At 39.6% G+C, this 24729-nt stretch overlaps 1 protein-coding gene across 4 annotated transcripts in view; it reads left to right on the top strand.

The window, feature by feature from the left end:
* The window catches only part of LOC125933671 (phospholipid-transporting ATPase IB-like), a 222555-nt gene that overhangs the window by 72263 nt on the left and 125563 nt on the right, over positions 1 to 24729 (top strand). For all 4 annotated transcript variants that reach the window (XM_049646742.1, XM_049646740.1, XM_049646743.1 and 1 more), the window contains 9 exons: positions 9633 to 9721; positions 9974 to 10015; positions 10803 to 10878; positions 12153 to 12258; positions 12863 to 12945; positions 14131 to 14180; positions 16484 to 16553; positions 20192 to 20276; positions 22024 to 22163. In XM_049646742.1, the coding sequence (XP_049502699.1) occupies positions 9633 to 9721; positions 9974 to 10015; positions 10803 to 10878; positions 12153 to 12258; positions 12863 to 12945; positions 14131 to 14180; positions 16484 to 16553; positions 20192 to 20276; positions 22024 to 22163 (741 nt within the window). The remainder of the gene's footprint in view (positions 1 to 9632; positions 9722 to 9973; positions 10016 to 10802; positions 10879 to 12152; positions 12259 to 12862; positions 12946 to 14130; positions 14181 to 16483; positions 16554 to 20191; positions 20277 to 22023; positions 22164 to 24729) is intronic.

Raw genomic sequence — 24729 nt, 5'->3', positions numbered from 1 at the left:
CGTCCAATAAATAATGAAACAAAACGTGGTCTGCACATACAGTGGAATATTATGCAGTCCTGAAAATGAATGAAATCTGGAAACAGGCTACAGCATGGATAAATCTTGAAGGTTATGCTAAGTGAAATATGCCAGACACAAAAGGACACAAATAGAACATGACTCAGCTTCTATGAAGTACTTGGAATAGTCAGATTTATAGAGACAGAAAGTAGCATAGTGGTTGCGAGGGGCTGCAGGGAGGACAGAATGGGGAGTCATTGTATTGTTGAATTGGTAGGAGGTTTCAGTTTGGGATGAGAAACGTTCTGGAGGTGGATGGTGGTGATGGTTGCACCACTATGTCAATGTGTTCAATAATAACACTTAAAAATGGTCAAAACAGTGAGTTTTATCCAAAAGCACTTTACCATGATAATAAAAAAATGGTTTAACATTGCCTCTTTTCCTTTGTTTATTGAGTATAATTGGCATCTATGATTATATTAGTTTCAGGTGTGCAACATAATGGTTTGGTATTTGTATATATTGCAAAACGATCATCATAATAAGTCTAGTTAACGTCTGTCACTATACATAGTTACAGAGTTCTGGTGATGAGAACTTTTAAGATCTATCTTCCTGGCAGCTTCTGAACATGCAGTATGGTAGTATTAACTACAATCACTGTGTTATACACGACATCCTGAGGATTCATTTATTTTCTAACTGGAAGTTTGTACCTTTTGACCCCCTTCACCCATTTTGCTCACGGCTCATTTTGCTCACTCCTTGCCTCTGACAACCACCAATCTGTTCTCTGTAGCGAGGTTAGTTATTTTTCTTGTTCAGATTGCACAAGTAAGTGAATCCTGTGGCATTTGTCTTTCTTTGTCTGACTTATTTCACACAACATAATGCCCTCAGAGTCCTTTCATGTGCAAACAGCCAGATTTCCTTCTTTTTATGGCTCAATTTTGTGTGTGTGTGTGTGTGTGTGTGTGTGTGTATAATTATTACTGTATTACATATACACTACATTTTCTTTGGTCCATTCATTCATTGACAGGTTGTTTTATCTTGGCTATTGTAGATAATGCTGCCATGAGCATAGGGGTATATCTATCTTTTTGACTTAGTGTTTTCATTTTCTTCAAATAAATACCCAGAAGTGAAATTGCTGGATCATATGGTAGTTCTGTTTTTAATTTTTTGATGAGCTTCCATGCTGTTTTCCATAGTGGTTGCCCCAATTTACACTCCCACCTACAGTGCACAAGAGTCCCCTTTTCTCTACATCCTTGCCAACACTTAATTGTCTTTTGGCAATAACTGTTCTAACAGGTGTGAAGTGATATCTCATTATGGTTTTGATTTGCATTTCCCTGATGATTAGTGGTGCTGAACATCTTTTTATGGGTCTGTTGGCCATTTGTATGTCTTCTTTGGAAAAACATCTATTGAGATCCTCTCCTCATTTTTAAAATTGGATTATTATTTTGCTGTTGAGTTGCATGAGTTCTTTATATATTTTAGACATTAACTCCCTTCATCAAATATATTATTTGCAAATATTTTCTCCTATTCATTGTGTTACCTTTTCATTTTGCTGATGATTTCTTTTGCTGTGCAGAAGCTTTTTAATTGGATGTAGTCCCACTTATTTATTTTTGCTTTTGCTGCCTTGGTTCTTAGTGTCAAATCCAAAAAATCATCAAGACTGATGTCAAAGAACTTACTACCTATGTTTTCTTCTAGGAGTTTTATGGTTTTAGGTCTTGTGTTCAAGTATTTAGTCCATTTTGAGTTAATTTTGTACATGGTATAAGAAAGTGGTCCAGCTGCATTCTGTTGCATGTGGTTGTCAAGTTTATTGGTGAGATTGTCATTTATTTATTGAACACCATTTATTGAAGAGACTCTCCTTTCCCTATTGCACATTTTTGTCTCCTGTGTTGTAAATTAATTGACCGTATGTTCATTGTTTATTTATGAGCTCTTTTTTCCATTCCATTGACCTACATGTCTGTTTTTATGCAAATCCCATACTGTTTGGATTTCTATAGCTTTGTAATATAGTTTGAAATCAGGAAGCATGATACCTCCTTTGTTCTTTCTCGGTATTGCCTTGGTTATTTGGGGTTGTGGTTGCATACACATTTTAGGATTATTGTTCTAAATCTGTGAAAAATGCCACTGGAATCTTGATAGGGATTACATTGAATCTGTAGTTGGTTTGGGTAGTATGGACATTTTAACAATGTTAATTTCTCCAATGCATGAGTGTGGAATATCTTTCTATTTGTGTTTTCTTCAGTTTCTTTGATCACAGGTTTTTTGCCTCCTTGATTAGATTTATTCCTAGGTATTTTATTCTTTTTGATGCAATTGTAAATGGAATTGTTAATGTTTCTAACAGTCATTATTAATGTATAGAAATTCAACAGGTTTCTGTATGTTGAATTTGTAATCTGCAGCTTTACTGAATCCATTCATTCTAAGAAGATTTTGGTGTGGTCTTCTGCAAATAGTGACAGTTTTACATTTTCCTTTTTAATTTAGGTGCCTTTTATTTTACTTGCCTAATTGTTCTGGCCAGGATTTCCAATGCTATGTTGAATAAAGTGGTGAGAGTGGGCACCCTTTCTTGTTTCTGATCTCAGAGGAAAAGCTTTCAGCTTCTCACCGTTGACCATTGGTGTTAACTTCAGGCTTGTCATATTGACCTTTATTATGTTGAAGTTTGTTCCCTTTAACCCCTACTTCATTGAGAGTTTTTATCATAAATGGATGTTGAATTTTGTCAAATGCTTTTTCTGCATCTCCTGAGATGGTTGTATTATTTTTATCCTTTATTTTATTGATGTGGTATATCACATTGATTGATTTTTTAAACTATTCTTGTATCACTGGAATAAATTCCACTTGATGATGTTGTGTAATCTTTTCAGTGTACTGTTGAATTTGATTTGCTAATATTTTGTTGAGTATTTTTGCATCTATGTTCATCAGGGATATTGGCCTGTAAATTTTTTCTATAATGTCTTTATCTGGTTTTGGGGTGTGTGTGTGTGTGTGTGTGTGTGTGTGTGTGTGTGTGTGTGTGTCTATATCTTTCTATCTATATATACACTTAATGTTTTTTTAAAATTTTTATTTATTTATTTATTTATTTATTTATTTAATATATGAAATTTACTGTCAAATTGGTTTCCATACAACACCCAGTGCTCATCCCAAAAGGTGCCCTCCTCAATACCCATCACCCACCCTCCCCTCCCTTCCACCCCCCATCAACCCTCAGTTTGTTCTCAGTTTTTAACAGTCTCTTATGCTTTGGCTCTCTCCCACTCTAACCTCTTTTTTTTTTTTTTTTCCTTCCCCTCCCCCATGGGTTTCTGTTACGTTTCTCAGGATCCACATAAGAGTGAAACCATATGGTATCTGTCTTTCTCTGTATGGCTTATTTCACTTAGCATCACACTCTCCAGTTCCATCCACGTTGCTACAAAAGGCCATATTTCATTCTTTCTCATTGCCACGTAGTATTCCATTGTGTATATAAACCACAATTTCTTTATCCATTCATCAGTTTATGGACATTTAGGCTCTTTCCATAATTTGGCTGTTGTTGACAGTGCTGCTATAAACATTGCGGTACAAGTGCCCCTATGCATCAGTACTCCTGTATCCCTTGGATAAATTCCTAGCAGTGCTATTGCTGGGTCATAGGGTAGGTCTATTTTTAATTTTCTGAGGAACCTCCACACTGCTTTCCAGAGCGGCTGCACCAATTTGCATTCCCACCAACAGTGCAAGAGGGTTCCCGTTTCTCCACATCCTCTCCAGCATCTATAGTCTCCTGATTTCTTCATTTTGGCCACTCTGACTGGCGTGAGGTGATATCTGAGTGTGGTTTTGATTTGTATTCCCCTGATGAGGAGCGACATTGAACATCTTTTCATGTGCCTGTTGGCCATCCGGATGTCTTCTTTAGAGAAGTGTCTATTCATGTTTTCTGCCCATTTCTTCACTGGGTTATTTGTTTTTCGGGTGTGGAGTTTGGTGAGCTCTTTATAGATTTTGGATACTAGCCCTTTGTCCGATATGTCATTTGCAAATATCTTTTCCCATTCCGTTGGTTGCCTTTTAGTTTTGTTGGTTGTTTCCTTTGCTGTGCAGAAACTTTTTATCTTCGTAAGGTCCCAGTAATTCACTTTTGCTTTTAATTCCCTTGCCTTTGGGGATGTGTCGAGTAAGAGATTGCTACGGCTGAGGTCAGAGAGGTCTTTTCCTGCTTTCTCCTCTAAGGTTTTGATGGTTTCCTGTCTCACATTCAGGTCCTTTATCCATTTTGAGTTTATTTTTGTGAATGGTGTGAGAAAGTGGTCTAGTTTCAACTTGTGCATGTTGCTGTCCAGTTCTCCCAGCACCATTTGTTAAAGAGACTGTCTTTTTTCCATCAGATGTTCTTTCCTGCTTTGTCAAAGATGAGTTGGCCATACGTTTGTGGGTCTAGTTCTGGGGTTTCTATTCTATTCCATTGGTCTATGTGTCTGTTTTTGTGCCAATACCATGCTGTCTTGATGATGACAGCTTTGTAGTAGAGGCTAAAGCCTGGGATTGTGATGCCTCCTGCTTTGGTCTTCTTCAAAATTACTTTGGCTATTCGGGGCCTTTTGTGGTTCCATATGAATTTTAGGATTGCTTGTTCTAGTTTTGAGAAGAATGCTGGTGCAATTTTGATTGGGATTGCATTGAATGTGTAGATAGCTTTGGGTAGTATTGACATTTTGACAATATTTATTCTTCCAATCCATGAGCAGGGAATGTCTTTCCATTTCTTTAAATCTTCTTCAATTACCTTCATAAACTTTCTATAGTTTTCAGCATACAGATCTTTTACATCTTTGGTTAGATTTATTCCTAGGTATTTCATGATTCTTGGTGCAATTGTGAATGGGATCAGTTTCTTTATTTGTCTTTCTGTGGCTTCATTGTTAGTGTATAAGAATGCAACTGATTTCTGTACATTGATTTTGTATCCTGCAACTTTGCTGAATTCATGTATCAGTTCTAGCAGACTTTTGGTGGAGTCTGTCGGATTTTCCATGTATAATATCATGTCATCTGCAAAAAGTGAAAGCTTGACTTCATCTTTGCCAATTTTGATGCCTTTGATTTCCTTTTGTTGTCTGATTGCTGATGCTAGAACTTCCAGCACTATATTAAACAACAGCGGTGAGAGTGGGCATCCCTGTCGTGTTCCTGATCTCAGGGAAAAAGCTCTCAGTTTTTCCCCGTTGAGGATGATGTTAGCTGTGGGCTTTTCATAAATGGCTTTTATGATCTTTAAGTATGTTCCTTCTATCCCGACTTTCTCAAGGGTTTTTATTAAGAAAGGGTGCTGGATTTTGTCAAAGGTCTTTTCTGCATCGATTGACAGGATCATATGGTTCTTCTCTTTTTTTTTTATTAATGTGATGTATCACGTTGATTGATTTGCGAATGTTGAACCAGCCCTGCATCCCAGGAATGAATCCCACTTGATCATGATGAATAATTCTTTTTATATGCCGTTGAATTCGACTTGCTAGTATCTTATTGAGAATTTTTGCATCCATATTCATCAGGGATATTGGCCTGTAGTTCTCTTTTTTTACTGGGTCTCTGTCTGGTTTAGGAATCAAAGTAATACTGGCTTCATAGAATGAGTCTGGAAGTTTTCCTTCCCTTTCTATTTCTTGGAATAGCTTGAGAAGGATAGGTATTATCTCTGCTTTAAACGTCTGGTAGAACTCCCCTGGGAAGCCATCTGGTCCTGGACTCTTACTTTTTGGGAGATTTTTGATAACCGATTCAATTTCTTCGCTGGTTATGGGTCTGTTCAAGCTTTCTATTTCCTCCTGATTGAGTTTTGGAAGAGTGTGGGTGTTTAGGAATTTGTCCATTTCTTCCAGGTTGTCCAATTTGTTGGCATATAATTTTTCATAGTATTCCCTGATAATTGTTTGTATCTCTGAGGGATTGGTTGTAATAATTCCATTTTCATTCATGATTTTATCTATTTGGGTCATCTCCCTTTTCTTTTTGAGAAGCCTGGCTAGAGGTTTGTCAATTTTGTTTATTTTTTCAAAAAACCAACTCTTGGTTTCGTTGATCTGCTCTACCGTTTTTTTAGATTCTATGTTGTTTATTTCTGCTCTGATCTTTATTATTTCTCTTCTTCTGCTGGGTTTAGGCTGCCTTTGCTGTTCTGCTTCTATTTCCTTTAGGTGTGCTGTTAGATTTTGTATTTGGGATTTTTCTTGTTTCTTGAGATAGGCCTGGATTGCAATGTATTTTCCTCTCAGGACTGCTTTCACTGCGTCCCAAAGTGTTTGGATTGTTGTATTTTCATTTTCGTTTGTTTCCATATATTTTTAATTTCTTCTCTAATTGCCTGGTTGACCCACTCATTCGTTAGTAGGGTGTTCTTTAACCTCCATGCTTTTGGAGGTTTTCCAAGACTTTTTCCTGTGGTTGATTTCAAGCTTCATAGCATTGTGGTCTGAAAGTATGCATGGTATAATTTCAATTCTTGTGAACTTATGAAGGGCTGTTTTGTGACCCAGTATATGATCTATGTTGGAGAATGTTCCATGTGCACTCGAGAAGAAAGTATATTCTGTTGCTTTGGGATGCAGAGTTCTAAATATATCTGTCAAGTCCATCTGATCCAATGTATCATTCAGGGCCCTTGTTTCTTTATTGACCATGTGTCTAGATGATCTATCCATTTCTGTAAGTGGGGTGTTAAAGTCCCCTGCAATTACCACATTCTTATCAATAAGGTTGCTTATGTTTATGAGTAATTGTTTTATGTATTTGGGGGCTCCGGTATTCGGTGCATAGACATTTATAATTGTTAGCTCTTCTTGATGGATAGACCCTGTAATTATTATATAATGCCCTTCTTCATCTCTTCTTACAGCCTTTAATTTATTATTTATTTATTTATTTATTTTTTAATGTTTATTTATTTTCGAGAGAGAGAGAGAGACAAAGCATGAATGGGGGAGGGTCAGAGAGAGGGAGACACAGAATCTGAAACAGGCTCCAGGCTCTGAGCTGTCAGCACAGAGCCAGACGCGGGGCTCGAACTCACAGACCGCGAGATCATGACCTGAGCCAAAGCCGGCTGCCTAACCGACTGAGCCACCCAGGTGCCCCACAGCCTTTAATTTAAAGTCTAGTTTGTCTGATATAAGTATGGCTACTCCAGCTTTCTTTTGGCTTCCAGTAGCATGATAAATGGTTCTCCATCCCCTCACTCTCAATCTAAAGGTGTCCTCAGATCTAAAATGAGTCTCTTGTAGACAGCAAATAGATGGGTCTTATTTTTTTATCCATTCTGATACCCTATGTCTTTTGGTTGGCACATTTAATCCATTTACATTCAGTGTTATTATAGAAAGATACGGGTTTAGAGTCATTGTGATGTCTCTATGTTTTATGCTTGTAGTGCTGTCTCTGGTACTTTTTCTCACAGGATCCCCCTTAGGATCTCTTGTAGGGCTGGTTTAGTGGTGACAAATTCCTTCAGTTTTTGTTTGTTTGGGAAGACCTTTATCTCTCCTTCTATTCTAAATGACAGACTTGCTGGATAAAGGATTCTTGGCTGCATATTTTTTCTGTTTAGCACACTGAAGATATCGTGCCAATCCTTTCTGGCCTGCCAAGTTTCAAAAGAGAGATCAGTCACGAGTCTTATAGGTCTCCCTTTATATATGAGGGCACGTTTATCCCTTGCTGCTTTCAGAATTTTCTCTTTATCCTTGTATTTCGCCAGTTTCACTATGATATGTCGTGCAGAAGATCGATTCAAGTTACGTCTGAAGGGAGTTCTCTGTGCCTCTTGGATTTCAATGCCTTTTTCCTTCCCCAGTTCAGGGAAGTTCTCAGCTATAATTTCTTCAAGTACCCCTTCAGCACCTTTCCCTCTCTGTTCCTCCTCTGGGATACCAATTATGCGTATATTATTTCTTTTTAGTGTATAACTTAGTTCTCTAATTTTCCCCTCATACTCCTGGATTTTTTTATCTCTCTTTCTCTCAGCTTCCTCTTTTTCCATAACTTTATCTTCTACTTCACCTATTCTCTCCTCTGCCTCTTCAATCCGAGCCGTCGTCGTTTCCATTTTGTTTTGCATTTCGTTTAAAGCGCTTTTCAGCTCCTCGTGACTGTTCCTTAGTCCCTTGATCTCTGTAGCAAGAGATTCTCTGCTGTCCTCTATACTGTTTTCAAGCCCAGCGATTAATTTTATGACTATTATTCTAAATTCACTTTCTGTTATATTATTTAAATCCTTTTTGATCAGTTCATTAGCTGTTGTTATTTCCTGGAGATTCTTCTGAGGGGAAGTCTTCCGTTTGGTCATTTTGGATAGTCCCTGGAGTGGTGAGGACCTGCAGGGCACTTCCCCCGTGCTGTGGTGTATAACTGGAGTTGGTGGGCGGGGCCGCAGTCCGACCTGATGTCTGCCCCCAGCCCACGGATGGGGCCACAGTCAGACTGGTGTGTGCCTTCTCTTCCCCTCTCCTAGGGGCGGGATTCCCTGTGGGTTGGCGTGGCCCGTCTGGGCTACTTGCACACTGCCAGGCTTGTGGTGCTGGGGATCCAGGTATTAGCTGGGGTGGGTAGGCGAGGTGCACGGGGGCAGGAGGGGCAGGCTTAGCTTGCTTCTCCTTAGGTGATCCACTTCAGGAGGGGCCCTGTGGCAGCGAGGGAGTCAGATCCGCTGCCGGAGGTTTGGCCCCGCAGAAGCACAGAGTTGGGTGTTTGCGCGGAGCGAGCAAGTTCCCTGGCGGGAACCGGTTCCCTTTGGGATTTTGGCTGGGGGATGGGCGGGGGAGATGGCGCTGGCGAGCGCCTTTGTTCCCCGCCAAACTGAGCTCTGTCGTCCGGGGGCTCGGCAGCTCTCCCTCCCTTTGTCCTCCAGCCTTCCCGCTTTCCGAGCAGAGCTGTTAACTTCTGACCTCCCAGACGCTAAGTCGCGCTTGCTGTCGGAACACAGTCCGTCCGGCCCCTCCGCTTTTGCCAGCCAGACTCGGGGGCTCCGCTTGGCCGGCGGGCCGCCCCTCTGCCCCGGCTCCCTCCCGCCAGTCCGTGGAGCGCGCACCGCCTCGCCGCCCTTCCTCCCCTCTTCCGTGGGCCTCTCGTCTGCGCTTGGCTCCGGAGACTCCGTTCCGCTAATCCTCTGGCGGTTTTCTGGGTTCTTTAGGCAGGTGTAGGTGGAATCTAAGTGATCGGCAGGACGCGCGGTGAGCCCAGCGTCCTCCTACGCCGCCATCTTCCCTCTCTCCCACACTTAATGTTTTCTAGAGACCTTTGATGAGATTTCTTGTGGCAAGAAAAAGAACTTGGAGTTTTGATTTTCTTAGGTTTGATGGCTTGAAATTTACTTTGCATATTAACATAAAATTTCACCCGCAGTATAAAACAAAGAGAACCTCTGAAAGAAGCATAAATATTAAAGGCAGAATTCTTGTAGGCTGAACTTCTTTTTACTAAATGTTCAAATATTTTGAGGATTTAAAGAAAAGAACTTAAATGTCTTTGCTCTTAATTTTTATATTTATGTTGTTTATCATGTTTGTTTTTTCTTTATTTAGGTAAAATATTTATTTTCTGATAAAACAGGAACACTCACTTGCAATATTATGACATTGAAGAAGTGTACCATTGCAGGTATAATTTATGGGTAAGTGGCTTTTTTTTTGCCATACTCTGTTGAAAATTCTCATTTTTTAAACAAATTAATAAGTCTTTATTTACTTCAAAACTTAAATGAATTTCTAATAACATAGCTATATCTGAATGAGACTGAAACTTAAATGAAAACTGGCAGTTGTTAAAAAATATGGTTTATATCTGCTTTTTTTATGTGCTTTTTTTAAGAATTCCTGAAGTTTTTTATATTTATAGCCTTATAACTTCCCTCGTTTTCCCTCAGAAAAATGTCAAACAGAAGTGATACCGTTTTGGACAACCTAAGGTAACTAGACAACATTCTTTTCTACTTTGCCCATGTTCCTTTTCCCCTGTAAGGGGCTTTTTGTCAGTACTGGAGTTCTGATATATGGTAACACAGCTATCCCTTGTCCAGATCTCCAAAGGCAGTTCCCAGAAATCTCCCCTGGATGGATCTTTCCCATGTGATAGTCAAAGAACCCAGAATCCAGACTTTGATTTATTGATTTTATGGTTACTCTGTCTTAAACTCTGTATAATTACATGGTTTTCAACACAGATTTAGGCATTTTCTAATGCCATTTTGCAACTTGAGGGCTGAGAGGATGTATAATTTGACAGAACCTTAAATATTTACTATACAGCTCACCCTTGAACAACACAGGGGTTAGGGGTGCTGACCCTCTCCAGGCAGTTGAAAATCCGTGTATAGCTTTTAACTCCCCAATTAACTACTCAGAGACTATTGTTGGACCAGAAGCGTTACCGATAATGTAAACAATCAATTACCACATATTTTGTACATGTATTATAGATTGTACTCTCAAAGTAAAGCTAGAGAAAAGGAAGTGTTACTAAGAAAATTACAAGGAAGACAAAATACATTTACCATACTGTACAAGAAAAATCTGTGTGTCAGTGGACCTGCACAGTCCATGTTGTTCAAGCATCCCCCGTAATTCTGTAGGCTTCATAGTGTAACTTCCTGAAATCAGAAGATGGGGCTGCGTGTTCACTTTAGGTCCATTTGATCCCTGACTGGCTCTGTCAGGAACTTTTAATTACAGTAAATCTTCTCTGTTCTTCCTCAGTGCATCACCGTCTGTCATCACAGAATCCGGTGCATTTAATGACCCAACATTGTTGCAGAACTTTGAGGATGGCCACGTAAGTCTGCTGTTTTCACTCCATGTCAACACGGTAATGCTACATAACTTTAAAACATATATATGGTTTATTAAAAGGTATAATTTTCTGAGCCAGGAAAGAGAGGGTCTTGAAATTTTTTTGATATTAATATAGTGAACAGCGGATTCCATACTGATGTTATGAGGGGAGTGCCAAACTAACTGGTGTGAATGAATCCAAACATCACTCAAGAACATTTTACTGTGTAGCAATCTGTGTAAGAAAATCTCTGAATGCTTTTAAGCGCTTTGGTTCTATTGTATTTTACCAATAACTTCACTTACCAATTTTAAAATACTGATCTACTTGATTTGAAATCTTGGTCTTCTCAAAAATAAAAGTGGTCTTTTATTTTTATTTATTTTTATTTTTAAGTGTATTTATTTTTGAAAGAGGGAGAGAGAGAGAGCACAAGCAGAGTCAGAGAGAGAGGGAAAGAGAGAATCACAAGCAGGCTCTGCACCGTCAGCATGGAGCCCCATGTGGGGCTTGAACTCCCAAATCGTGAGATCATGACCTGAGAGGAAATCAAGAGTTGGACGCTTGACTGAGCCACCCAGGCGCCCCACCCATCAAAACTAAAAGTGATCTTTTAAAACATGAATCTTTTCGCGTTCTTCCTTTGCTTCAAAACCTTCGGAGGACTGGCACGCCACTTAAGATAAAATCCTAGCTCGTCACTGTGGCTTTCTCTCCCACCTGATTCTGTGTCATTATTCCCCTTGCTCAAGACGCTGGAGTCACACAAACTTGAAGCTCGCCAACCTATGACTCTGTCTCCTGCCTCGGAGCCTCTGAAAGTGCTGTCCATCCCCTTTGTCTAGCCTGTGCCACGGTCACAGGTCACAGTCACACAGCTAACTAACTTTTCCACTTAGGTCTTAGTTTAGATATTATGTCCTCCAATTCCCCCCCCCCCCCCCCACATCACCTACCTAAAATACGCCCCTCCTGCCTCTGTGACGACCCCTACCTAGTTCCCCCGGCTTTGAGAAAACCTGTTTCCCCCGGGGAGGAGAGAAGCTCCAAGAGGGTAGGGTCACCTTGTTCCCTGAGGTCTCCCCGGCCCTGCACGGTCTGCCTTGGTAGCCACTCTGCAAACACATTCCGCGTGCCCAATGCGGTTTGCAGTCAGCGCTTGGCTCCCTGTGTCCCTGAGGTGAAAACCGCAGTTGTTGCTACCTGCAGACTGTATCTAACTCTTGTGCCACCGGTGTTGGAAGAGACTCACTGGCTCTGTGCCTTTTTTGTAGCCCACGAGAGATTACATAAAGGAGTTTCTCACCCTGTTATGTGTGTGTCACACTGTTGTTCCTGAGAGAGACGGAGGTAATATAACCTACCAGGCTTCCTCCCCAGGTAGGTGTCTGTCGCGTGCTCCTGGAGCACCCGGTAGGTGATGAACCCCGAGAAGAGGTGGTGCCGTCACTGATCCCGCCTGCCCCTGCGTCGCTCCTTCTCAGCCGTCCTTATGGATCAGGGCTGTTGATGGTGCTGTGCGGTTTTGAGCCACGCTGCAGCGCTGGGGATCCTGCTCCCCACACCCCCAAAGACTGCCCTAAGGACGTTGGTGGAGACGGCTCTTTGAGCTAGGGCTCGGTGGAACATTTAGTCATAATCAGTAACAAGGCAGGAGTAAGGTTAAGGCACTGCGGCATTTTGTGGCCATTCTATCAATGGCTTGTAGAACAAAACCGTAATGAGTACTAAGAAAGGAATTTAGGCCGGTAAATAGATCTCAGCCTCACTGAAAGGGGTCTATTTAAGCAGATTTCCTCTTTCATGAACGCTATCTGGTAGTTAGATAAGTGCATTTGGAGCCCAAAAAAAAAAAAAAAAAAAAAAAGACAAGTTAAAAAAATGTCATGGTATTTTAGCGCTGGAGAATAGAAATCTGTATCAAATTAAATTCAGCGTTAATATCTTCATTCAGTCTCCATTAATACAGACTTTTTGTTGGTAGATGAAGCAGCTTTAGTGAAAGGAATGAAGAAACTTGGCTTTGTTTTTACTACAAGAACGCCATCCTCTGTCACCATAAATGCTGTGAGTAGCATCTTACCTTCTCATGATTCACGTGCCCCTTCCAGAGAGACGCAGTAGAGTAGTTGAGTCTGGGAGCTCTGGGATCACAGTGCCTGGGATGCTTCCCAGCCATTTGTCTCAAGTGTGTTCCTTCTGTGTCTACCCCAGTTCCCCTATCGTGCGTGTCACAGGGTTCTTGTGAGGACTAAATGAGTTAATGTATGAAAAGTAACCGGAATTAGTGAGAAAGCACAGAGAAAGTGAACTATTCCAAAGAGTCAGAATCATCAGATCTTCAAGAAATACACTACTTTTTTTTCTATGAAAAATTGAAATGTTTCCAACTATTTTTTTGTGAGTTGTTATGTTGATTTGTTCATTCTATTTATTCATATATATAATATATATTATTTATAAATATATATTATATATATATTTATGTACGATATATATATATTTTGTCTCGATGACCACTTACCACAAGCCTTTAATATCATGGGGAAGGACTGATGCAATGCAAACATGATGCTCAACTCACTAATTTTTTTTCTAGTAATAATGCAGTGGTTAGGGATGTTTACTAGACATTCAGCCCTTGGCAGAATGGACTGAATGATTCATCCTTATACCCAGAGTACATGCCACATGGACCACTCTCTAATTATTTGAAATTCTGCACTGCCTTCTTGGTGAACTGATCATGGCTACAGGAAGTCAAGAAGCTGTAACTGGAAAAATTTAGAAAAGAATTCAGATTTTACTGATATAAAATTTTATAGCATGCCGTCTCTTTCCATGCTTATCTCTTCAAATTATCTAAGGATTAAGGATTTCACTTGAACTGCGTGACTTTATGACAGGACTTACTTGTTTTTCCATTTCTGTCTGTTGATGGTCTCCACGTCCCCTTACAACATGAGAGTGTTTATAAACTGTTTCTCGTGGTGCTGACTTTATACTGAAAAGAGGTGTTTCAGCCTTAAATCTGCACTCTGAGAAGCATTTTTCTAACTATTCCCCAGTTTGCAAACAATGTTCTTGCCAGAAGAGGGCGCCATCATTTCATCAAGTTTGTAAGGAAATTTCTGTTTTGAAAAAGATGTGTAGTTGTCGGGTAAAACTTGTTTCCGACTGGGAGAGTGAGCGGTTTTGCAAGATGAGTACTTTTTTCCTCAGGTAAGAATATGTTGTCTTACCTTCCTATAGATGGGAGAAAACTTCACATTTGAAATTCTTAACATCCTGGAGTTTTCTAGGTAAGCTACCTTTTCATTTTGTTCATGTATTCTCCAGGGCTCTTTCCACGACTCTTCAGTTAGGATTTGGAAATGTAAATCAGAGCTTTAATGCAGAATCATGAAATTCTGGTCAGCTTCCATCGAGCCTTAAATCTGAGCCTGGTGCTCACTTCTTTAGGCCTCATTAGGCCAAATCCCCTTTTGTAGCTGAGAGGGGTTCCCACACCTCTCCTTCTCAGCTCTCGTCAGAGTCAGACTTGAGATTTCACATCCGGGTTATTACTTATTGACTGTGTCGCCAACTAGACTCGGGATCCCAGGAACGCATGAGTCACCTTCCGTGGAATGTGGTATTCAGTAAGTGCTCAATAAACACTTGATGAATAGATGAATATTGGACATTATTTTTACAAATAAACCCAAAATTATTTCTTTAAACATAAGACAGTGAAGTAACTCCTTTTTTTACCCCCAAAGGAGGCAATGTGCATCCACATTGTCTTCTCTCCTCTTGGGTTTCAGAGGGCCTTCTGGTCCAGCTACTGTGGCCTGGTCCCCATAGCCTATTGTGAGGACATTGGTGATGATTTTATTTTCATTGCACTGTTTTAAAGACTCACAGAGTCTCAGTCTCTTAGACCATCTGAGCATTTCTAATGTGGAATCTGAAAAATTAGAAAGAGAAATGCTAGAAAATTAGGAAAGGAATAATTCGTTCTTCCCAAAGCCAGGTGATTTTAAAAATCTTTTTAAAAATATAATTTATTGTCAAATTGGCTTCCATACAACACCCAGTACTCATTCCAACAGGTGCCCTCTTCAATGCCCATCACCCATTTTCCCCTTCCCCCATCCCCCCTCAGTTTGTTCTCTGTATTTAAGAGTCTCTCGTGGTTTGCCTCCCTCCCTCTCTGTTTGTAACTATTTTTCCCCCTTCCTTTCCCCCATGGACTTCTGTTAAGTTTCTCAAGATCCACATATGAGTAAGACTTATTGGCCAGTGACATGCTTTAAAAAAAGCTTTGAACCTCAGAAAAGTTGTTGTTACCAACTTGTCTCTTGAGGACAGCTTCTTCTAAAAACCGTATTACAAGAAAATGTATCTCAGTGCTGATTCTAGCTCTCCCTTTACTTCATATCTGACTGTCACTACTACCAGAGCACTCGTTTCCTGCCCTTAAAGTACGAGCTCCTAGCTGGGTGACACTGGAATGACTCAATTGCCTTTAGTGGCATTCTGACAGCTAGGCAGTTAAAGCAATTGCTGGCCCCTGTCCCTATTGAGATGCTTCCTAGCTCAAGTGTTCAGGTGTGGGGCTACTCACTGGGACCCTCCCCCCCGCTGGATTGTGCAACACATAGCATTGTAGGATATGATGAATATCTGAGAAGGTGCTGATTTGCAGGTAGTTTGTTTGAGTCTCTTGAAAAGTTGTTGTAAGCCATGGAGAGCCATCCAAGGTTAAGGTTAGGGAATGACAAGATGAGGAAAAAGGAAAAAAAAAAAAGATTTTGGCCAGTTTACTTTGGCAGGGTGTGGGATAAGGAGGAGAGGGGAGATCTTCAAGCCTATTTGGGCTGCTAACTCAGGAATGAAAGCAATGAGTTTAACTTCTGTCTATAATCATAAAAAAACAAAAAGGAAAAAAATCCAGAGGACAGAACTACACAGAAAAATAACTGGCATCTCTCAAGCCAGCAGTTGAACATCTCTGTGCAGCAGAGTGGGGACAGGAGGGTCTACTTGACAGAGATGTTGTGAGGCCTGAAAAATACACAATCAGGGAAGCTTTCCTCTTTCCTCATCAGTTCGTAAGTGATTATATTATATATGCTATATGTATATATAATTTATGTCTTATATGTGTAATGCATGATACATGTATGTTACATTATATATGTATTACATAATACATAATAGTAATAATATAAAACACAATATGTTATACATATTACACTATGTAATTAACATGTAAATATATATACACACACACACACACACACACACACACACACGTATATGTATATATATTTGTGCTAATAAATTTCCATGGAAGAAAAGGATAGTAACTAAGAAACAGTAGTAGTAGAAGGTGGAGATTTAGATTAGAATCTGTTTAAAGAAACAGGTAAAGAAAAAAGAAATGGAGGCTGGCAAGAAACATGTTGGCCTTTTCACTAATGGTCAGCGGAGGACTCTGAGAATTCTTTTAACTTGGATTTTGTGTGTGTGTGTGTGTGTGTGTGTGTGTGTGTGTGTGTGTGTTAGCATCATGTACTGAGGAACATGGAAACCAATAATGCATTTCATATTGTCTCAGTAATAGAAAAAGGATGTCTGTAATTGTCCAAACTCCTACAGGAAAGCTCCGGCTGTACTGCAAAGGGGCTGTAAGTATCATGATTCATCATTCGTATTAACGCCTTCCCTCTGTTTCAACAACTTGAAGGAAGCCTTTTACAACTTTGCAATTATTTTTCAATGTTACTTTGAATCTGCTGTTACCATTGGTCGTTGCCAGCATCAGCCAAGGCTGAAAAGTCCTTTCTGGGTAGCCCCAAAGCTTCCCCAAGACTCAAGTCATTGAAATTTATGGTGATCCACACCAGAGTTTATTAAGCTTTAATGTCAGTGAAAAATTTGTTGTCACTTAGTTGGTCTGTTGAGAACTAATGAGTAGATTGTTGATGCTAAGAGTTTAGAGCAGGAATTTTGATCCCCATTTCAAGCCCAAAGTGCTTGGATTTGGTGAATCTCAGGAAATAGCTTTGCCTCTGTAAATCCTTTTTTTTTTAAGCACGTATATATTTGTTCACAGCCATATGTACTTAAAAGAAAAACAGCTTACAGGGCGCCTGGGTGGCTCAGTCGGTTGAACGTCTGACTTCAGCTCAGGTCATGATCTCACGGTCCGTGAGTTCGAGCCCTGCGTCGGGCTCTGTGTGGACAGCTCAGAGCCTGGAGCTGCTTCCGATTCTGTGTCTCCCTCTCTCTCTGCCCCTCCCCTGCTCATGCTCTGTCTCTCTCTCTGTCTCAAAAATAAACAAAACATTAAAAATTAAAAAAAAAGAAAGAAAGAAAAACAGCTTTATTGAGGTAAAATAAACTGCACATTATTTAAAGTATATATAATTTGATACGTTTTGATACCAGTCTGCTTTCTTTTTTTTTTTTTTTAATTTTTTTTTCAATGTTTTTTATTTATTTTTGGGACAGAGAGAGACAAAGCATGAACGGGGGAGGGGCAGAGAGAGAGGGAGACACAGAATCGGAAACAGGCTCCAGGCTCCGAGCCATCAGCCCAGAGCCCGACGCGGGGCTCGAACTCACGGACCGCGAGATCGTGACCTGGCTGAAGTCGGACGCTTAACCGACTGCGCCACCCAGGCGCCCCAATACCAGTCTGCTTTCTGTCAACTACAGATTCATTTGCATTTATTACATTTTATATAAAGTCATATAGGATATATGACTTATCGTGTAGCTTCTTTAACTCATAATTATTCCATTTTTATTTACTTATTTTCTTCCAAGATTTTGTTTAAATTCTAGTTAGTTAACATAGAATGTAGTATTGTTTTACGAGTAGAATTTCGTGACTCATCACTTACATACAACACCCAGTGCTCATCCCAACAGGTGCCCTCCTTAATGCCCCTCCCCCATTTAGCCCATCCCCCACCCACCTCCCTCCATCAACCCTCACTTTGTTCTCTGTTGTTAAGAGTCTCTTGTGGTTTGTTTCCCACTCTTCTCTTTTCTCCTTCCTTCCCATATGTTCATCTGTTTCATCTCTTAAATTCCACATATGAGTGAAATCATATGGTAGGCTAGCTAGTTATTGGTTTTATTGATATTCCTGAAGAAAGTGCTTCCAGATTTGATTTTTCTTCAATGTTTCTCTGTTTCCTATTTCATTAACTTCTACTCTTTATTATTCCTATTATTTTGCCTACTTGTGGCTTCATTTGCTCCTCTTTTTCTAGTTTCTTTATTTTTTATTTTAAAGACAGAGAGTGTGAGCAAGGGAAAGATGCGGGGGGGGGAGAGAGAGAGAGAGGGAGGGAGGGAGGGAGGGAGGGAGAGAGAGAGAGAGAGAGAGAGAGAGAAAATCTTAAGCAGGCTCCACGCTTAGTGCAGAGCCCAATGTGGGGCTCAATTCCACCACCCTGGGGCCATGACCTGAGCCAACATCAAGAGCTGGATGCTCAACTGACTGAGCCACCCAAACACCTCAGTCTTTTTATAGTTTCTTAAGGCAGAACTTGATTTGAGAACTTTCTTTCTTTCTTTTTTAATACAAATGTTTAGTCCTATACATTTCCTAATTATTGCTTTAGCAGAATGTCACAAATTTTGATGTGCTGCATTTTCATTTTCATTCATTCAAAATATTCTAAGTTTTGTTTTGATGTCTTCTTTGACTCATGGGTTCTTTTTAAGTATGTGTTTTTAAATATTTGGGAATTTGCTAGAGCTATTCTTTTAATTGATTTATAACATAATTCTGTTTTAGTAGAGAACATACTCTATATAACTTGAATCCTTTATTTTATTGGAACTTGTTTTATGGTTCATATTATGACCTATCAAATGTTAAATGTTTTGTATGCACATAAAAAGTCTGAGTATTCTGTTGTGGGATAAAGTAGTTTATAACTATTAGTTAAGTTGGTTGATACTATCATCCAAATCTTTTATATCCTTGATGACTCTGTCTACTTGTTCTATCAGTGATTGAAAGGGGGATATTAAAATCCCCAAATATCATTGTGTCTGAATGGTGATTTTTCATCTTCAAGTTCTTTTAGCTTTTCCTTCATTGCATTTGCTTCTATTAGTTTAAGCTTCATTTTGAAGCTATGTCATTAGGTGTATAAACATTTAGGATTGCCAATTCCTCTTGATGAAATTGACCCTTTTGTCAGTGCAAAATGATTTTCCTTATCCCTGGCAATTTTCTTCACTCTGAATTTTCTATTGTCTGGTTATAACATAGCCATCGCAGGCTTCTTTTGATTAGTGTTGCTATGGTATATTTTTTTCTTTCTTTTTAGCCCATTTGTGTCTTCAAAGTACGATTCTTCTAGGAAGCATGTAGTTGGTTGTTTTTTTTGTTTTGTTTTGTTTTTTATCTTTAATCCATCCTGGAATTCTCTGCCTTTTAACTGGATATTAAACCATTTACATGTGCTTACTGATACAGCTAGGTTTAAACACATCATTTTGCCATTTATTTTCTATTTGTTCCAGTTCTTTTTCATTTATGACAAGAATTACTTCAGTATTTTTTTATTCCTATATCTCTCCTTTTTAAAATTTGATTAGTTGTTTTAGGTCTTAGAGTGGGCATCTTTAATTTATTACATTCTGTCTTGGAGTGATTATATACCTTACAATTCTGTACTTCCATCTGTTTCCACCCAATCTTTGTGCTCTTGTCAGACATTTTAATTTTATAAATGTTATAAACTTCACAGTGTATTGTTATTAGTTTTGCTCAAGCAATTATCCTTGTTAAAATAAATAAGAAAAATACTGTGTGTGACACACGCTCATGTCATTATCATTTTCAGTGCTCTTCAGACTCATGTTTCTATTTGCTATAATCTCCTCTCTGACAGATTCCCTTTACCATATCTTATAGCATGCATCTGTTGGCAGTAAGTTTTTTCAGCCTGTTTATGTCTGAAAAATATTTTTATTTCATCTTTATTTTCTCTCACCTTCATTTTGAAATAAATTTTTGCGGAATATAGGATTCCAGGTTGACAATTTTTTTCTTTCAGTTCTTTAAAGATCGTGCTTTACTGGCTTATCACTTGCATTGTCTCAGTGAAAAGTCTGTTACCTCTGTTCCTCTGTATGTAATGTATCCTCTTTGGAATTGTGCCTTCCCTGGGACTGCTTGAGTTCCTCACATCTATTGTATATGACGATAAAATTGTAATGCAGTATTTAGAATTTGGACTGTCAGGCTTAGATAAGATGTTAGTCACAGGAACTTTTTTTTTTTTTTTTTTTATAGGATGCAGTGATTTATGAGAGACTTTCAGATGACTCTCTCTTTGTGAAGGAGACATTAACCCATCTGGAATATTTTGCCAAAGAAGGTAAGTGAAAATTGTTTAGAATGATGTTTCCTTTTGAAATGCTCTTCTTAAATATTGAAATTATAAACTGAGTGTATGTCATTGATGCTTGGCTGGCAAGGGGAGCTCATTCATATATGTGACTTTGTAATGCCTTCTGTTTGCTTAAAAGTAAATGGTTCTTCAGATAAACCCTGTTGAGACATTATTTTTCCTTCTTTCTCTCTCCATGTGTTTTATGCTTATGAGCAAACACTAAAAAGTATGTTTCTACTGTGAAGTTCTTCCTTTATTCCAAAAGCAGTGTCTACAAAGACATCTATTATCTGTTTCTATTTGTTGTACTAGGAACTTGGCCCATAGTAGAGAAAAAGTTACCTATTTTGTGCATATAACTCAGAAAGCAGACACACTCAATGTTTTCCTGCCATTCTCTTATTATCCTTCTGATTTTGACTTATCACCCATCTCTTAAGAAATAAAATTTCAGGGGGCGCCTGGGTGGCTCAGTTGGCTGAGTGTCTGACTTTGGTTTAGGTCGCGATCTCACAGCTTGTGAGTTCGAGTTCCTCAGGCTCTGTGCTGACAGCTTCAAGCCCAGAGCCTGCTTCGAGTTCTGTGGCTCCCTCTCTCTCTGCCCCTCCCTGCTTCTCACGCTTTGTCTCTTTCTCTCTCTCTCAAAAATAAATAAACACTTAAAACTTTTTTTAATTAAAAAGAAAATTTCATGAGTGAGTTTTGAATAAGAACAACACTAACTAAAAAGTTTATAGAAGTTTTGAAAAAGCAAGGTATCGTATCATGTAAGAGTAAAGCTAATAATACCTGGAAGCTGTATCCCCCTTTATCATTTTAGTTTATAAGCTTCTGCTTCCCACAGCCATGTGTTTTGCCTAGAAGTGTTGGTATTTTGCAAGGTTGCACTTTGGGCCTTTTACTGCCATCTTAAAATAGATGTGAGCTGTAGGCAGGTTACAACAGGTAGAAGCATATAGGAACTGTATTGTAATGGAGCTCAAAACAATATAACAACTTCTTTAGCTTATCTGTAATGAGTTCATTTCTAGGGGATCCCCAACTATTTGAATGCTTTTCAGGGGTTAGCCTAAAATATTAGAGTAAAATATGATTTCTAATTTTTTTCCCAGTAAGTCTTTACAAAATGGGATTTAAATTCATATTCTGTTATTTTAACAATTGTTTGACTTACTTGGAAATTGAAAAACTAAAGCCTCGTTCATCTTCTCCTTCCTTCAATAAATAGATATTGAGTATTTATTAAGTGCCGTGCGCTGTTGTGAGCTCCCAGTACAGAAGTGAACAAAACATAGACAGCTCATGCCCTGAGGGAATTGGCCAATAATAGATAATGTCAGGGGGGTGATAAGTGCCATGGAGAAAATTTAAGCAGGATAGGGGAACAGAGCGTGATGGTTGCTCTCTCTGCAGGCTGAGTTAGGCAGAAACTGAAGAAAGGGAAGGAGAACCATGTGGCTTTCCAGGGGAAAAGATTCCTGGACAAGGGCAGAGGAAGTGCAAGTTTTGGGAGGTAAGAGGACCAGCAGGAAGAGGACCAGTAAGAAAGCAATGAAGAGGGGAGGAGATAAGATCAATCAGTAAGGCAGCCAGGGACAGATCAGGTAGGGCCATTGGAAGGACTTCACATTCCCGTGACCTCTAACACTTTTGGATTTGTTTTCAAATTCTCTACTTCTCCCTGATCACTGACTGACGGCTTGATCAGGTTGTATTCCATTCTTTCTTACAGGACTGAGAACTCTCTGCATTGCCTATACAGATTTAACGGAGAAACAATATCAACAGTGGTTGATGGAGTATAAAAAAGCAAGTACAGTCATACAGGACAGAAGGCAGAGTTTGGAAGAATGTTACGATCGTATCGAAAAGGTAACATACCCCATGTGTATGCTACAGGCCAAGTCAAAGTTTTGAAAACATGCACTCATCGATGTTTTCATGTCTTGATGTAATTTTAAAAACTCAGTTAAATTGTGTTTTTTTTTCTTCAGAAGTATACATTTTGTACTGCCAATTCATAAGATATATCTTGTAAAATATTAAAAATATTTCTTTCTTTTCCAAATTATATCCTAATTACTTCAATCTTGTTATCCCTTTTTTTTTTTTTAATAACCTTTCCCATTCCAAAAGAAATACATGTTTTTCACAGAAAAATAAGCTGGAAGAGTAAATAACCATCATCTGTAATGTTGGGCTAATGACTAAGTTCTAGTGTATAATCTTCCAGTCTCTTTCTTCATATATGTGTGGTGTTCCACTGTAGGTATTTAATACACATATACAAATTTTTTCCTATAAAAATTAAAAGTAAAAATCTACCCCCCCCCCGCCCTGCCGCCAAAAAAAAAATCTCCATTGAATTTTCCCCATGAAAATACTGCTTGAATCATGAAAAATATCACTTTGCAATAAATTGGGGATATTTTTTCCATATCACTGGATATTCTTCTGTTATTTTCTTAGATCAGTCCATGGTATTTCATTACATGGATGAATATAATTTTATTGTGCTCTTCTCTGGTGGTTACTGTTCCAGGGGATCTCTTGCACCCTGGACTGTTGAGTGTCACTCGAGGGTCATTGTGAATTTGCTTGTTGTGGCCTCAGGGATCTTGTGGCTCCTGGGTCCATTCTTATCTTAGTTTCTTGACTTGGGTTCTTTTGTCATTTGGTTCCATGAACTCTGCATTTTATTCCTGCAGGAGCACAGCCAAAGCAGATTTAGACTCGGGGGTTTTCTTGACATCATTGGGTCTATGTTTTTGTTTTTAAGTTGTGTGTTGAAAGATTAGGAACCTAACCTAGCTTCACACCAACTACGTGAATGTGCCGCAATAACCCTCACAGGTGATTACTCCGCATCTGTTGACGCAGCACAGCAAGGAGACTGATTTATGTAACCCTCCTCTTCCTTATGTTCCCGGCAAGTTGTCTGTTGCTCCCACATACCGGGAAGAAATCCGGGCAGTTGAAATTGGCCTCTGGCACTTGAAAGACTGTACAAGTATTACTATGCAATTATTTTTCAATCAAACCGATGTATTTTATATTTTAGTTTTAGTTTTAGTCTGGAAGTCATAAGTGGGAAAAGAGTAAGGAATTCATAGGATAAGAAAAAGAACAGGTAAGTTTGCCTTTCCCAGGTTATGTGAGGTGGGTGGCAAGGTCAGGGAGTGCAGTGGCCTCAAGCTGACTGGTTTCTTCATGTTATTAGGTGAATCATCAGCTGAATGCTGGTCTCCAGCATGTACACAGTGCCTGGCAAACAGACAGTGTTTATTTTTTAATTTTATTTCTTTATTTTGATTATTTAAAAAAAATTTTTTTAATGTCTATTTATTATTGAGAGACCGAGAGACACAGAGAGTGAGCAGGGGAGGGGTAGAGAGAGGGGGAGACATACAATCCGAGGCAGGCTCCAGACTCCGAGCTGTCAGCACAGAGCCCGACGCGGGGCATTAACTCACAAACTGCAAGATCATGACCTGAGCCGAAGTCGGTCACTCAACCAACTGAGCCACCAGGGCACCCCCATTTTGATTATTTTTAATATAACTTCTTGTCAAATTGGTTTCCACACAACACCCAGTGCTCATCCTAACAGGTGTCCTCCTCAATGCCCATCACCCACTTTCCCCTCCCCCCCAACCCCCATCAACCCTCAGTTTGTTCTCAGTATTTAAGAGTCTCTTATGGTTTGCCTCTTTCTCTCTTTTTTCCCCCTTCTCCTCCCCCATGGTCTCCTGTTAAGTTTCTCAAGATCTACATATGAGTGAAACATATGGTATCTGTCTTTCTCTGCCTGACTCATTTCACTTAGTATAACACTCTCCAGTCCATCCACATTGCTACAAAAGGCCATATTTCATTCTTTCTCATTGCCACGTAGTATTCCATTGTGTACATAAACCACATCTTCTTTATCCATTTGTCAGTTGATAGACATTTAGGCTCTTTCCATAATTTGGCTATTGTTGAAAGCGCTGCTATAAACATTGGGGTACAAGTGCCCCTCTGCATCAGCACTCCTGGATCCCTTGGGTAAATTCCTAGCAGTGCTATTGCTGGGTCTTAGGGTAGTTCTGTTTTTAATTTTTTTTTTTTTTTTTTTTTTAATTTTTTTAATTTATTTTTGGGACAGAGAGAGACAGAGCATGAACGGGGGAGGGTCAGAGAGAGAGGGAGACACAGAATCGGAAACAGGCTCCAGGCTCTGAGCCATCAGCCCAGAGCCTGACGCGGGGCTCGAACTCACGGACCGCGAGATCGTGACCTGGCTGAAGTCGGACGCTTAACCGACTGCGCCACCCAGGCGCCCCTGTTTTTAATTTTTTGAGGAACCTCCACACTGTCTTCCCGAGTGGCTGCACCAGTCTGCATTCCCACCAACAGTGCAAGACGGTTCCCATTTCTCCACATCCTCTCCAGCATC

This window comes from Panthera uncia (genome assembly GCF_023721935.1).
Source record: "Panthera uncia isolate 11264 chromosome A1 unlocalized genomic scaffold, Puncia_PCG_1.0 HiC_scaffold_16, whole genome shotgun sequence".
Lineage (NCBI taxonomy): Eukaryota > Metazoa > Chordata > Mammalia > Carnivora > Felidae > Panthera > Panthera uncia.
The sequence above is the reverse complement of the archived record's forward strand: the minus strand, read 5'-3'. Positions and strand labels throughout refer to the sequence as shown.